The 15,281-nt window shown below is 39.3% G+C and overlaps 2 protein-coding genes across 2 annotated transcripts; both read right to left on the bottom strand.

Moving 5' to 3' along the window:
• Positions 1 to 290: 290 nt before the first annotated feature.
• On the bottom strand, positions 291 to 5,768 carry emc7 (ER membrane protein complex subunit 7). The gene is made up of 5 exons (XM_034220033.1): positions 5,398 to 5,768; positions 4,158 to 4,277; positions 3,916 to 4,054; positions 3,394 to 3,474; positions 291 to 1,502 (listed from the first exon to the last, which is right to left on the bottom strand). Exons 1-5 carry the CDS (start codon positions 5,634 to 5,636, stop codon positions 1,353 to 1,355), a joined length of 729 nt encoding a protein of 242 aa, XP_034075924.1. The 5' UTR covers positions 5,637 to 5,768; the 3' UTR covers positions 291 to 1,352.
• Positions 5,769 to 7,929: 2,161 nt separating this feature from the next.
• On the bottom strand, positions 7,930 to 13,942 carry katnbl1 (katanin p80 subunit B-like 1). The gene is made up of 10 exons (XM_034220101.1): positions 13,800 to 13,942; positions 13,158 to 13,281; positions 12,978 to 13,015; positions 12,489 to 12,771; positions 12,256 to 12,371; positions 12,120 to 12,170; positions 10,657 to 10,746; positions 10,436 to 10,534; positions 9,108 to 9,201; positions 7,930 to 8,526 (listed from the first exon to the last, which is right to left on the bottom strand). The coding sequence occupies exons 2-10, from the start codon at positions 13,164 to 13,166 to the stop codon at positions 8,494 to 8,496; spliced, it is 813 nt and encodes a 270-aa protein (XP_034075992.1). The 5' UTR covers positions 13,167 to 13,281; positions 13,800 to 13,942; the 3' UTR covers positions 7,930 to 8,493.
• Between the last annotated feature and the right edge of the window lie 1,339 nt (positions 13,943 to 15,281).

Raw genomic sequence — 15,281 nt, 5'->3', positions numbered from 1 at the left:
TAAAAGACCAAAACCAACAATAACTGATTTTAATAACCTGTGTAGCCAATACTTAATATGGTGTATTCCTCTGTATCATTACATTACATGTTAGACGCTTTGATCCAAAGCGACTTACATACTCAATATTGTGGACAATCCCCACAGGGGTTTGAACCTGTGACCCCCTGATCCGAACACCTACGGACAACCCACTACGCCACACGACTCCTATCATAACCCTCCATTGTCCAAACACTTAAAAAATCACAAGAATAAAGCACTCTTTTTCACTGGGTTACATGTTTTTATTACAATGACCATGGAACTGGTTTGAAGTAAATCCCCCCAAAAAACATTATGCTGCTGTAAGTACATACAGTAAGTGCAACAGTTGGAAATTGTCTCATATAGATATATGTTCTCGTGTTTGAGTAGCATTTGCTAAAAACTACAGTCTCAACCTGTTTTAATAAATCCTTTGCGATATGCATGAGCTTTTTATTTTATTTTTTAAATGTCTTCATGTATCAGTCGCTTGGGGAAATGTTTAGAGATGGATTAGCATTGTTGGTTTTTTCGTTTCCAATGGGAATCGTTAGGTTTCTTTATTTGAACAGGTTCAATGCACAAAAGGACTTTACCTAATGTAGAATAAGGACAAATGGACAGTACCAGGCTTTCCTCTTTAATAAAAGTTAAGTTACAATAGCGACTTTTTTTAATAGCAAACACACAGCTCTATCATTACATTCCAATTAGTAAACCATTAGCAGTGGTAATGTACAGTATGGAAATACTGACCATACATTATGCCACACATAAATTAAAAGAAAATAAGAAGGCCATGTGTCCCCTCTCAAACAAAGATGGTGTGAAATAAAAACAGTTGTTATCATGTTGTCACATTGCAAATTTATTTATCTAGGCTTTTTTTTTAAATAAGGATTTATTAGTCTTAAAATTCATGTAATATTCATTCAGTCATATCACAGGGGAAAAAAAAAACATGAACATCTCTGTATATATGATTTCTTTCAGGTAGTAGAATTAGCAGCAGTGGAGAGAAAAAGCACACCAGAGGGTTAGCACAGAAAAGATGGGTGAGTAGCAGAGCCACATTTAGAAAGTATAGAGCAAATGAAGGAAAACAGCTTTGCAGGGTTTCAGACATTTCTATCAGTGCAGTATGAAAAAGATCATATTTTTTTCTCAGTCTCCAATAGCATATTAGAAATCAAGATGTGCTTAAAACATCTAATAATAGAGAAACTGTACAATTGACCCGGAGGGAAAAAAAATGACACTTAAAAATCTTGCTTCCACGGCATAACTCGTTCTTTCTTTAAGCAGAGTGAGGAGGACTTGCTGTACTACCTCCTCTTCACAGCCGGCCTGGTGCCTTTGCTGGTTATGGCCTTAGTGGAGGGCTTGGAGCCGCCGGAGAACAGCTTGGTCATGAGCTCGGAGACGTCTGGCAGCTCGGGGTTGGGGTTCAGCATGTTCATGGACTGCTCCATTTCCTGTAAAGACAGCAGAGAAATGAACACAGATGTAGATGATGAACTGAAGGCTGGGGACTAGGGATGCATACCGGTATCCGGTATTACCGAAATACCGGTTACGGTATACCGTACCGAAATCAGATCCGGTTTCGATACTTTAAACATTTATTTTAAAAGTGAGTCCGTGGCCCGTGATGGCGGGTGTTATAAATTAGATTCATTGCATAATCGTTTTTCTTCATATTTTATGTATCTTTCATTGTTTGTTCAATACTAGAAAGGTAAAAGTCCCACAAATGAACTGTGATGGGATTTGTTTTCTCTCACCAGTGAAGGCAAATGTTGATTTTAAAGATGAGATTTGTTTGTTTGTGCAATGCCGAGATCTCATGACCATTATTCTATTATGTATTTGTTCTCTAGTCGAATCTCAGGTTTAACATTAATTATAACGGTGCTATAACGGTCTGTTTGCATTGACAAGATGTGCTATTCACGCGGCACACCTGATGGCGGGTGTTATAAAAGATATTCCATAATCGGTTTTCTTCATATATTTTATGTATTTTTCATTGTTTGTTCAGTACTAAAAGGTCCAAGAAGTCCCACAATTGAATTTAATATTCATTTGACATGTTAACTATATCGTAAAGCGCTTCATGGGAGTAATTGTGGGATGATACATTTTCAAAGTATCACGATATGTATCGGTTGAGTATCGGTATCGGGATCGTAAAAAAGTCAACGATATGCATCCCTACTGGGGACAGACTCCGGAAAGCCTTACTGATTAAAAATAATCCCCCCACAAAATGATATGCTAACGTGGAAGGAAACTGACTATTTGTTTCAGGAAATTACACTAGTAAAAATTAATACATTTTAATAAACCTGAATCCTATTAACCTGAGAGAAATCAGAATCAGGTTTATTGCCAGGTAGGTTGACACGTACGAGGAGTTTGACTTGATGTCATGGTGCAGTAGGGTTGGGAACCGAAACTCGGTTCCAGATGAGAACCGATAAGAAAATGCCAGGTACCGGGTACCCATACAAAATACACAATTTCGGTTCTGCTTAACGGTTCCTAAACGCGGTAGACCCTGTATTCCAGCGGGTCCGTCTGCACCGCGGTGCTGCGGTGACCCGGTGGAATACAGGGCGGACCTGGAGAATCACAGAACGGCCGGTCGTCAGCGGGCCGGCTCGGTACGCTGACGGCCGGCACCGCCCTTCATTTTTTTAAACGGCATCATATAAATTGCGCTGACAGGCGACAGAGGTCCACAGTTGCCCCGCAGCGATGCTCCCCCGCCCTCCCGTAGACATTTCACGAGCTCAGTCACTTCATAACACCAAAGATAGGTCGCGGTAAACACTCTGAAGTGAGGCTCCACTACACTAAAAAAGAAAAAGAAAAGGCAAAGTGTAATGCCTGTTAATAGCTTGCCACAGGCATAGCTCAGTTAAAATAAAGCACAGCTATTGTGCAATACATTTGTATTGCATGTATATTTTTTAGTAACAATTTCAGTTAAAGCTTTTAAGAATAAATATATTTTTGTTATCTAAACGTTTGACCTCTTTATTTTACAATTTTGGAATCGAAACGGGGAATCGATAAGAACCGGAATCGATAAGCAGAACCGGAATCGGAATCGATAAATTTCAAACGATACCCATCCCTATGGTGCAGACATAAAAGTCAAACAAAAATGTAAAACACAGATAAAGAACTATTTTAAGAAAAATATAATAACATTGAAAAATACAAAATATAGTAAAAATATAGCAGTATTTAAATAGAAATAGAATGGAATAAAATATGGAATACAATTCGGAAGTAATAGTAAAAAAAGAAAAACCAATATTGCTGATACAACTCTTCCGACTGTTGAGGATCCGTTACCTTTCTCATCTCTGGGTCATTGGTGTTGACCACCTTGGGCAGCAGAACGATGATCAGCAGCGGCAGAACCATCATCATAACCTGCAGGAGCAACAGAAACAATTCATTAAAACAAGAGAGCCAGAAGCACAGGAACTATCTTTGACACTTTTATCCAGTATGTATAGAATGGTATGAACTGTAAAATGATGCTGATAATGAAGTCAAACACGAGCAACCTACACCAAATGATGCCTAATAAGAAGATTTAAGGAACACACAGTTTGGTTTCTCCACTGAATTAGGCAGTTAATCTCTCTTCTGGTTAATGCATTTGTAATGGTTACTGTTTGGTAATCAGGCGAAGGTTTGGTTCTATTAAGGTGAGGAAATGATATGCATAACAGTAAACAATTAAAAGTGTTCTTCAGGCTTTCCTGAATGAATCTAAACGTTCACTAATCTCAATCTAAACACATATTAGAAATCTCTCCTGAGGGTAAAGATCATACATATTCAGAGAAACAAAAGCAATTTCCTTACCATTGGGTTCATGAGGAAGTCGGTCCATCCCCAGGTTTCTCTCTTCATGAAATAGGTCTGAGGGCCATTTGCTCTGATTTGAAGAGGGTATGGCTGGCGGATGACTTCTGAGGTCTTAATGTAGTTCACAAGACGCGCCCTGTCAAATGACTCATGGTTAATTCAGTGGTTAGAGCTTCCTCTATTCAGTAAGCCGAATAATCAGGCCAACATTTGGGTTTCTCACTGTAGGGAAGTCTTACCTCATTTTGCCTTTTGATGTGATGTCAACTCGCACTGGCTCAAATCTATAGTTAGGGGTTATAACTTCCACAACATAGGATCCGGAGGGGACGTCATTCACAGCAAAACTGCCATCAGTTCTGTAACAAAAATTGGACTTAGTCAAGATACACATGTAATAAATTCAGTTCATAACAAGCTCATACTTCTTAAAATAAATACCCTTTAAAAAAGCTCTTGAATCATCTGGAAAATGCATCGGCACAACGCACACAAAGAGGAATGTTTTTCTGAACTCATGAAGAGAGTTACACACACACGATGATCGTATAATATAAAATGCATTGTTGTAGATTAAACAACCCCACAAAATAAAGTCAAAATGTGCACAACATCTACTGCAGTAAAATGCAAGATACACATTATTGCAGCGGTCATATTAATGAAGAAACATCACATACATTTTCCCAGCTAATTGAGTACTTTTCCTACACACTTTTGCTGGTGATTCTTACATACTTTATTGCAAGTTGTGAATGCATGGATTGTACTGTGTGGGGTATTCACACGTGGAATCCTGTTTGTATTACTAACAAATTCACGTAAGAGCATGTCAACGTTGTAGTGTATCAATGTGGGTCCAATTCACTAATGATTTACTTTGTAAAATACTAGGTATATTAGCAGTACAGTACTATTATTATCATTTATCATGGATAGTAACGAAGGGTGTTGAATAAATGAATTGGAGTTAAAAGTACAGTGTTTGTCTCCAAAACGTAGTGGAGTACATTAGATTACATTATGTCACTTGTTAGACGCATTATGTAGAATAAAATACAATGACTCAAGTAAAGTACACGTTTGTCAGAAGTCTACTTGAGTACAGTACTTGAGTATATGTACCTAGTAACTTTCCACAACTGAATATTACCTTCATAACATCAGTGTTGCATCAACAGACGTGTCTCGTGCAGCTAAGGTTTGTTATGGTTACAGCGACAATGAGGCCTGGCTGAGCTCAACATGCAATACACAACTAAGTTCAGTGACAGGTAGGTACAAATGAAATAACCGTGTTGTTGTCCATGTTGGCACAAGTTACCTTCACAAATATTAAGCTGTTAGTTAGCACGGTGATAAATTGCCATCTGCCGACAGCAACTTCCGTGCGGTTAGCCGGCTAGCTTCGAGGCTAATGATACCTTAGCCTCGCTAATAGGCTAGGTAGGGGTTAGTGTATTAAAAGCTGTTTCTTACCTCACAAAGCCCACGAACTCTTCACCTTCAACGAATATTCTGGCCGAGGAGACCCAATCTTGTGTTTTCACCCCGGGAACCACCGCTCTTCCCTCGATTTTGAACCGATCTCCATTGGGCTGTTGGACCGAAACACCTGCACCACCAGGCCCCGTTTCCATGTCAGAGAAACCCAACGCCACGACGAGCACAGCCTGGAGGAAAACCCATAGCAGCGGTATTCTGTCTCTGTGCAACATGTCGACTGTCCTTATCAAATTAAAATGTGGTCTAACTGGATGAATTCAGGAGCAGTTTGACAGAAGGAGCGAGAGACCCGAGCTCATCAGCTGTCTCTCTGCGGAAGATGACGTCACTTCAAATACAACTTTATTGACCAGACCGACGTTCACACTCTGTTGACGTTCACTGTGTAATAAGCAATTGTTTTGCAGAATAAAAATGATGACAATTTAAAGTAGTCAGTTATTTTTTTAGATTCATAAATGTTGTTTTTTAAACGAATACAGTACAGCTGTATAATTCCTTAGTTGCAAATAAATATAATTTCAATTCTATATGAAATGATAAAGCAAATGAAAATGCTTGTTTCATTTTTACATTAAGATTTGTTTTTGTCTTTATAGAAAATGAACCAAAACACTGACAACGAAGATTTTGGTAGATATTTATGCAAACAAATATGCAACCAAATGAACGTCTAATCCTTAATATTAAAACAATATGGGGTTTGAAATGAAATCAAACACAATAACAACATGTTTACCAAATATTGAGTTAAGGATGATCTAATCCAGGGGTGGGGAACCTTTTTCCTCTCAAGGGCCATTTCAATTTTTTCAACATCCTCCGAGGGCCGTACAAATTATTGACCTCTGCTTAAAAATACTAAAATCACAGCCCATTCATTTCACCTTTCTTTCATGCTGTGCAAAGAAAAAGCAACCTCTTAATCCAGATATCTGGCCATGACTCACGTATGCATTCACGTGCACAGTTGTGGCATGACCACCCAAACAGAAAGATATGGACACAAGATGTGTGCAAATGTATTTAGTTTCCTATCCATGTGGACATGATTTAAGTGGGGGGGGGGACCTAACCTCCTCTAGGGGGGTCAGGGGGGCATGCTCCCCCGGGAAGATTTTTTTTTAAATGTTGAAGTTAAAAGCATCAATCTGGTGCACTTTGGGAGCAACATGAGGAGACCTATGGATACATCTCTCAACACCCATATGAAACAGAACTGGAAGCAGATTTTCTTTTTCTTTATGGATATTTTACAAATCACTAACCTTTCAAACTGTATTCTTGTTTATTAATAACAACTTTTTTTTACTGTCATATTGTATACCTGTTTACTTTATTCTCTTATTTTTGTATAACTATAATGATCATATAAAGATGTGCCTTTACCTCACTGGTTGTAGAAAAAGCTTCTTATATTCGTTAGCATAGCTAGCTAACCAGATGCTAATAACAACAAAGTTATTGACTGTATGATCAGTATGACAGATGAACAGATCGCCACTGGGATTACAACTAAAGACACAGACACGCAAAAACTGCAGCATGTGTACGGCTCTTTATGGGTACTGCACATTTTGGAAGTGCCGGAGCGGAGCGGCGTTCTGGTGCTCCCCGTCAGAACTACACCCCTGTCAGACGAGACATATACGTGATGACACGTTAGGCTTGTGTTTTGCGTGTGTTTATAAATTACCTCGAGGGCCATACCAAATGGTCTCGCGGGTCGTACACGGCCCGGGGGCCGGAGGTTCCCCACCCCTGATCTAATCGTACACATATACAGCTAAATAGTCATATGTTGGTTTTCTTTAATTAAACCTAATATTTTGTTCTTTGACATTACATTTCATTTGGCTGACGCTTTTATCCAAAGCGACTTACAATAAGCGTTCGACCAAGAAGATACAAACTTGAAGAAAACAGAATCATATAAGTACATCAGGTTTCATAGAGCCAAACATTTCAAGTGCTACTCAACTGGCTATAGATAAGCCAGTCCTTTATTAGTATACAAGTGCTTTGTTAGTAATTGTATCCTCGAAGTGGAGTCGAAGGAGATGAGTTTTCAGTCTGCGCCGGAAGATGTGTAAGCTATCTGCTGTCCTGATGTCAATGGGGAGCTCATTCCACCATTTTGGAGCCAGGATAGCAAACCCACGTGTTTTTGCTGATGGGAACTTGTAATACTAGTTTCATGATTGTGCATCCATTAACAGCTAAACACTTATGATGAAAAGAACATCTGAACTTATGATTGATAAACTTGTAACAAAAAGAAGTGTACCAACTACAAACAGGAAAAGCTGAACAACTAGTTTGGCTTATTAAGCAAGATCACAAGGGAAGAGCTATGCCAAAAGTTTACTTGTTTCCTTACAGTGACTGCTTCATTTGCCAAATGATGTCCTAATTAAAAAACTAATCTGTCTGAGCCATTGTTATTGTACCTTTTAAATATATAAACACATACCGATCACCTTAAAAAGAATCTGAAAGAATACATTATTGATTTTTATCAAATTTATTTAAAAGATTAAAAGAATCACTTGTGTTTACATCACGCGTAATACAGTCGAATGTCATGAAGAGGCAAATTGAAATCAGGAGGAGCTCTAATAACTTAAGACTGTTGCTGATTCAAGTTCCTGATTCAGAGGAACCAAGGCGCGAAAAAACATTAAAACAGGAGCATTCATTACATCCACAAGTGCATTTGCATTCAATGGCAAAGAGTGGTGTAGTGAGAGACGACGAGCTAGGCACTTCATAGAGCGACGTTACACCCAGTCTCATGGAGGTCCACTAAATATGCCCCTTCACAGGAAGGTCCACTTCAATGTGAAGCAGTCGTTTGCCGTGTGTGTGTGTTTTGCAGAAAGGCTCTCAGCCCTTCTTCAGAGTCTCCACCTCTAGCTGAGGGAGTTGCCTGAATTGTCAAGTTCGTTCCCAGTAAAAGAGGTTTGGGTGTGAATGGCCCATCCATTTCTCTGGTATCACTATAAGTTCAAAACACAGACATGATCCGGCAGTAGTGGTCACATCCTCAGAGTGCTACGAGAACAGCTGTCAGGGCAGCTGCGATAGATAAGACTGGATGGCCTACGACAAGAACAGGAGATAACACATTAGTCGTCTTTACAGAGAGTTTAACAGTGCACAAACAAGATATGATTTAAATACTATCTACACCAAAACCCGACTATTAAAAAGGGGGATGTGGCTTTCTGCAACCAATTCTTGACTTGTATAACCTGTACGTCTCTTTAAATCCTTTTATTAAATTGCAGGATGTGAATATAGAAACAAATGAACCACAATAGAAACTCAACTCATATTACATGTGCTTATGCTATTAACCATAAGCAAACAGTAAGCCTATAGAGGACCTGGAGGTGTTTATTTTTAGAACGGGAGTGTCTACCCAAAATCAACAAAGGGTGGAAAATACAGAAGCACTAGAATGCGTCTTTGTGACACAATGTTCAACTCAAAACACGTTGAGCATGAAAGTAGAACAAGCAGACAACCCAGGCAAAGCTTGACAATGAACATTTAAAGAATACATCTTTTGAGGGATGGTTAAATGTAATTTAACTTATCCAGTCCAGGCAAATCATTAACAGGAACTTCCTTATTCTGAAAATCCCTGATAAGTAATATATGAATGTCCTCCTTCTCACCTTTGCCAGTTCTCCAGTAGATCCTGGAAGCAAACATGACCGGGCTCCTTCCTTCCACAAGTCCTTCAGCCGCTGCTTCATGACTTCAATATTCCTGCAATCAATATACACACATGACAAATGCAATACGTGGAGAGTGCAAACAGGACATGAGTCAGTGACCGTAGAAACACCAACACACACGCTCTGCTACAAGACCTCCGGACACAAGCTCACGTTTAACTCAGCAGCATAAAAGCAGGTCTTACCAGAAAAATACATTTGAGACACATGCTTGAGTTCATTAATGTCTACTGTATAACTAAAAGTGTTTGTGCCCATTTTCATACCATGATCAGTATTTCAGTTTGGTGAGGTTCATAACCAACTGAACGCTGAGAAAACGCCTTTTTTCTGCACGTTGTTTAAATGACTAGGCAAATAATGGAGGATGTGAATACACTGGTACAAATGTGGTCAACGGAATCTTTGGTGCCATTTTGAATTTCCCTATTGAAAATGACACAGCAATGTGCCCGAGGCCTATTGTAAACTCTATTTTGACAAAGTCATTTGTTTCAATAACAAAACCCAACATGCACATTCACCATGACCCCAATGCAATATTAAGAAGTAACAGGATTAGTGAATGGCAAAATAACAATAAATAACACAAAGTATTATATTATTACGGAAGATATATCGAGTCTGCTTCTTAAAAATAAATATAGTATCCTATGTGGAGGTTATTGCCATTTGTCTTTCCGAAGAAACACTGAAGAAAGTTGTTTATTTTATGAAGACATCCGACTTGTTCATGTAAGTTTATTGTGCTCAGTTTCCACTGGGCTAGTTTGCAGCATTTCCTTTGGTTGTAATAAAACATTTGGATAGTGTGAAAAACGAGAAATGTTAGGCTTACAGGTGGGGTATGTAATTTTGGAGAAACCAGCTCGAGTGCGTTAGAATTTGAAAATACACAACCGGAAAAAAATCTGCCACTTCCTTCAGACTTCCTCACAGAGCCCCTCCTCCAACACACACGAATGCGCACATGACCAATGAGGGCACGAGATAAGTTTGTGCACAGATGGAAGGCTGACAGGCAGGTAGGCCATCCAGTTACTTTAGCCGGGCCGGCTCAGATGATTGGTCGTGCTTTTTACAGCGCCACGGCTTCCACAGATGAAATGTTTTTATTGTCAAAGCATTTAAGATATTCATTGCTATCGGGATGTTAAGAGCATTCCATGGAATATAACAAGTGTTTCTGGAGTGAATTACCTACCCCACCTTTAAGATTGAAAGTATCTGTGTGTCTTGGTTGTATTTAAGCATGCATAGCCCACCTGTCTTCTGAACTGTCCCGCAGTCTCTTCTCATTCTTGAGTTCTGGCCACCATTTCCTGATGACGGATTGAACCCAGTGTAAACCCACCATTATGTTTCTGTTAATAAAACAAAACAAATACAATTAAAGCCGACAAGTTTGTCAAATTACAATTTTAAAGATATCTAGCAAACGTTTCCAGGTCATAATAAACAGGTTTTAAGTCACAGGGACACTTACTCTTCATATTTACTGGCAAGAATCACTTTCACTAGGGGCATGAGGTCAACACAGCAGCCAAGTGACAAACATGGTGCTTCAGTTTGAAGACTGACGGGAAACAAGAAAACACAAGAGAGAAAGACAGTTAGTGAGCTGATTTTCAAAAATGTGAGCAGACGGAGGGAAAAAACTAAACAATCTTAAACGTTGACTTTAGTCTAATTGCATTTCAGCTTGTTATAATCAATAGGGATGCTCCTATCGCCAATTTCGGGGCCGATCGCCGATCGCCGGAATCAGTATCGGCCGATGCCGATCCGATCGAGTGGGCGGGGCCCAAATGGAAGATTTAAACATCACTTTAAATCTTCCATTTAAAATGATGTTTAAAACTCAGTTAATGGGGCTCATTCACTGGAGCTTCCACAAACAACAATCAACTTAATTATTACATTCAAATGATGTACATTATTCAAGTTTACATTCACTTTGGATAATAACACGGGAGAAATTAGCGGAAGCGCTCTCTTTTCCTCTCTCCCTCCCTCCTGACAGCCTGTCAGTATCTCATGCAGCTCACTGATCCAGTAATGAGTGACCCGACAATGAAGAATACATATATTTATAATAACTAGTTTAGCTTGTTCCAGAGGTAGATAAAATAGCTAAGTGTGTTAGGTCTAACTCTTACAGTACGTCCACACAGCAGCTTTTCAAAAATCTTGAAAATCTTGGAGCTGGGCGTGTCTGAAAGCTTGGGGATTTTTTGCGAGCAACACGACCAACAACCAATCACATGAATCTCCCGCCCCCGACATACAAAGCAAAAAACCCCGGGGATTTTATGCGAGCAATATATATATATATATATATATATAAACTCCCCAAACAGGCGAAAACCTACCAGTTTCACCCACTGTCTCTGGCACCTCCCTCCATGCCTGGTTCCTCCGGTTTGTATCCCGTTAATAGTTCTGGTCGTAAAGAACCGGGTGATTTGCTACCGTAATTTCTCATTTGGAATATGAGGAAATGCACTGCGGTCTGGTTCTCCCTGTGTGTGTGTTTCGCTGCGCTTACCTGTCCGTCAGGCGGAGCTGCAGGATTTCTGCTTCACGTTGCATACCGCTATTTTACTGTCTTTTTCGGACACCTTAAAATAATGCCAGACCGGTGAAGCCATTTTGGCGAGCTTGTTTTGCCGCGCACAGAGAAAAGTGTCATGTATTTTACGTCATGCGATCGGCTCTCGCGATCGGCATGTTTAGAGAGCACCGATCGATCGGTAGAGAGTGAGTATCGGCCGATATCGATCGGAGCATCCCTAATAATCAATATCATTTTCAATTTAGACGAGAACATTTGTTCCAGCTCAAATTATGCTACATGATCTTGTTTAACACAGATGGTCTGTATTGTGCAGTGTGCATTAGATAAGGGAAGCTGAATCAGTAAAAGGCAAACATTCAGATGAGACTCACTTGTTCGTTAAGACAGGTAAACAGTCAAGCAGCACCCCTGTGTCTTCAATTCTGTAAAACCACAAATGATTAAATGTTAAAGATGTTATTTGAATCAGAATTTAACACAAAAGCCAGCTGTCACTTGTGTTTTTACCTTATTAGGTAGGCCACTAATTCACTGGCGTTTCTACGCCATAACGTTTGAGCTACTTTTAGTCGGAGGCTCCTTCCAAAAAGGACTCGAGTCATCGCTTCGTGGTCCTTTGATATCTGAATGTAAAGAAAAACAATGCACAAAGGGCATTCAGTTAGTATCAGTGGAGCAGATGTATCAACCCCAAGAGAGATAAGCAAAAACAATTATCAGCGATAGATTTAAGATCTCACCTCTGTTAAATTGCTGTACTTGGAGCTGGCCTCTGCCATCTTGGAGGCCTCTGCGGAGTTCACAGGGAGCCCGCAGTTGTCGTTGAAGAGCATGCCCCGCACATCATCGGAGCACGTCAGCTCATTTTCTTTGTTGGCCATGCCGGGGTTACTGGCACAGCCTACATCTGAGGTTCTGCGGTGCAGCTTTAAGCCCACCTCCACCGATGGACAACCCTTCCTCTTGCAAGATGACAGTCTTTTCGCTTTTCCTTTGGTCTGTACTCTGTAATTGACTTGAAATCTGCCAAAAAAGACAGTCAATGTGAACCTGTTGCTAAGCTGTCATAGATGGATAAAACCATGAAATGTAAAAGCCACAGACAAGGAGATAATGTTTATGAAAAGGTGCTTTAATGATCCAGTGACTGAGAGGGTAGATCTGTGGGACACAGAGTGAGTGATTGCTCATAGTTAGATGAATCCAACAGATGTGGATCAGAGACTCACCTTTCTTTATCTAAATCTTCCTTATTTATATTATCCACCTAAAACGAAAGGATAGGGGATGAAGCCACCACTACAATCTCTACTTCTACAACACCACTGAACTCTACTTCACAGTCACCAGGATATGAGGAACACAATTGTTTACACAATAAGACATATTGCTCTTTCACATGTCCCTACCTGCTTCATGTTCTTTTCAGCAGAAGAATGCAGGCAGGATCGCAGAAAGCCATAAGGTTGATTTATTGACCTTTTAAGACTTCTTGATACCAGAGATGCTTACCAGCTTCCCCAACAAGAGACACTGTTGGACAAACAATGAGAGGAAAAAGTTGCAGTTACTTTCCGTGGCCTAATAACTGAACAGGTTAGCTCCCCCTCCAACAACATGTGATCGAGCATGTAGTAAAGAGGTTCAAAAAGACTAAAAGCAAACATTCAAATGGGATAAACAAAACCGCTATATTTGAGTTATAAAGGCGTTGGCTGATGCGATACAAGTTAGCTAGGTGAGCTAAAACTAATGTCACAACATGTTAATTTAGGTAGTAGGTTTTATGTTTTGCGACAAATTGGACATCCGACGGTTGGAGGAGAGCGTATTGTTACGTCCATTAGCTCAAAGTTAGCTTAGCTTGTTAGCTTTCAACTACAGTAGTTAGCTTATAGCTCTGCTATCAAGGATACACGGAGACGTTCAAAGTAACTAGCCGGGCCGCTAATGCAAGCTAGCTGGCTAGTTAGCCGTCAAAGTCAGGGAACATATGGCTTCAGCAATACTACTTTGTTTTCACAATTTAAACAGCGAAGTTAGATACCAACCGATTCATTTTGTGAAGACGCTTGAGGTCTCTTCAGGTGTGTAAATCCAAAATGTGAAAAACGGGTTAAACTCAAGAGCAACTCCTCTGTGTGTGCAGACCGTTTCAGACTGGAACCATTCAAAAGATACACCGCCGGTGTGTGGGGATTGTGGGATTGATTTTTGGCAAAGAAAAACTGCAGATTTAGCGACGACTGCTGGACATTACGAAACACATTTCTAAATCCTAATGTGCAGTGGTGCCATCCAGTGCCATGAAGAGTGTATTGCAGGAATGCATGCTATGTTTGCCTTATTAAGATAAAAATAACCCTTATTAAAATGCAGTTTTTGAAGAAGCAGGACAGCAATAGATACATTAATAATACAATCATTGTTTCATCAACCTGGTGTGAGCTGTTAACTGCTGCTATTAATCACCATCCTTGAAGCCTGCAATATTTTCTCATGAATAGTTTTCCATGTTTCCCCTATTCTTATTTTAGTGAAATATATTGGCCTACTCGTGTTCAAAAAAGTCTCATCTTGTCTTCTAATATGACATGTTACTTTATAAAGGATTATAGTAGCGTAAGTGAAATCGAATTACCTTAAAATCAACAGCACATTACAGTTTATGATTTAATATACTTTCCACCTCTGAGCATGCCACCGCGTGAAGCATGAAGAGACAACCAAATAGAAACAGGTTTATTGCCAAGTAGGTTTACACATAGGCTACGAGGACTTTGTCTTAGTATACATGGTGCATACGAGTTAAAGACGATAAAAAGTAAGAAGAACAAATATATATGGCTCTAAAAGCAATGATGTGATCCAGTCCTGTGTCCTCTTCGGTCTGTGGATATCTCCTAATCTCCTTAATTCTGTTAATAGGATTAATTGGACGTTAATCCAACATTGATTTTAAAGCAGCTATAATTAAATAATTAATTACTTTGAGTGTTTTTTTTCTTCATTAGAGTCGATTCAACTTTATTTTCATTGCAATAAGATACACTTGGAGTACAGGCACTACAACAATGCTTTTGAGCGTCTAACCAGAAGTGTAATAATATATATTTTTAAATAGTCTTTGAAATATTTGTTTATAATAGTACTATTTTCTGCAATTTTTTTCAATCTGTGTCCAAAGCAAATTCCTCATATTTGTAAACCTACTTGGTAATAAACCACATTATGGTCCTGATATGAATACAATAGATATATACAGTAGGAACCTATAAAGCAGTTGACTATATTTTCCCTTCTTTTTCCTTTTAAACCCAGAAATGCTTACTTCTGAAACGATAGTGAAAAAACTGTGCGTGTCTTATAACACTCCTAAATAATTGGTAGGTGCTTTGACAGGCAGTAGAACAAAAATAAACATGTTTAGAGAGTTATAAACAATTATATATTGCATTAAGTTGACCTGAGTCTACCTGCTTTTTGAGCTGTAAACATGCTTTTCTTGGTTTATTGTGACACACAATGCATTT

Source organism: Gymnodraco acuticeps, unplaced genomic scaffold, assembly GCF_902827175.1.
Source record: "Gymnodraco acuticeps unplaced genomic scaffold, fGymAcu1.1, whole genome shotgun sequence".
NCBI lineage: Eukaryota > Metazoa > Chordata > Actinopteri > Perciformes > Bathydraconidae > Gymnodraco > Gymnodraco acuticeps.
This window is presented reverse-complemented; position numbering and strand designations above follow the sequence as displayed.

Coding starts and splice junctions, on each gene's coding strand:
- emc7 (XM_034220033.1), bottom strand. CDS start 5,636: ATGTTGCACAGAGACAGAATACCGCTGCTATGGGTTTTCCTCCAGGCT. Junction 3,475..3,915: donor ACTTCCTCATGAACCCAATG/GTAAGGAAATTG, acceptor TTGCTCCTGCAG/GTTATGATGATGGTTCTGCC. Junction 1,503..3,393: donor ATGACCCAGAGATGAGAAAG/GTAACGGATCCT, acceptor CTGTCTTTACAG/GAAATGGAGCAGTCCATGAA.
- katnbl1 (XM_034220101.1), bottom strand. Junction 12,772..12,977: donor GAAGATTTAGATAAAGAAAG/GTGAGTCTCTGA, acceptor CTTTTTTGGCAG/ATTTCAAGTCAATTACAGAG. Junction 8,527..9,107: donor CTACTGGAGAACTGGCAAAG/GTGAGAAGGAGG, acceptor TTCTTGTCGTAG/GCCATCCAGTCTTATCTATC.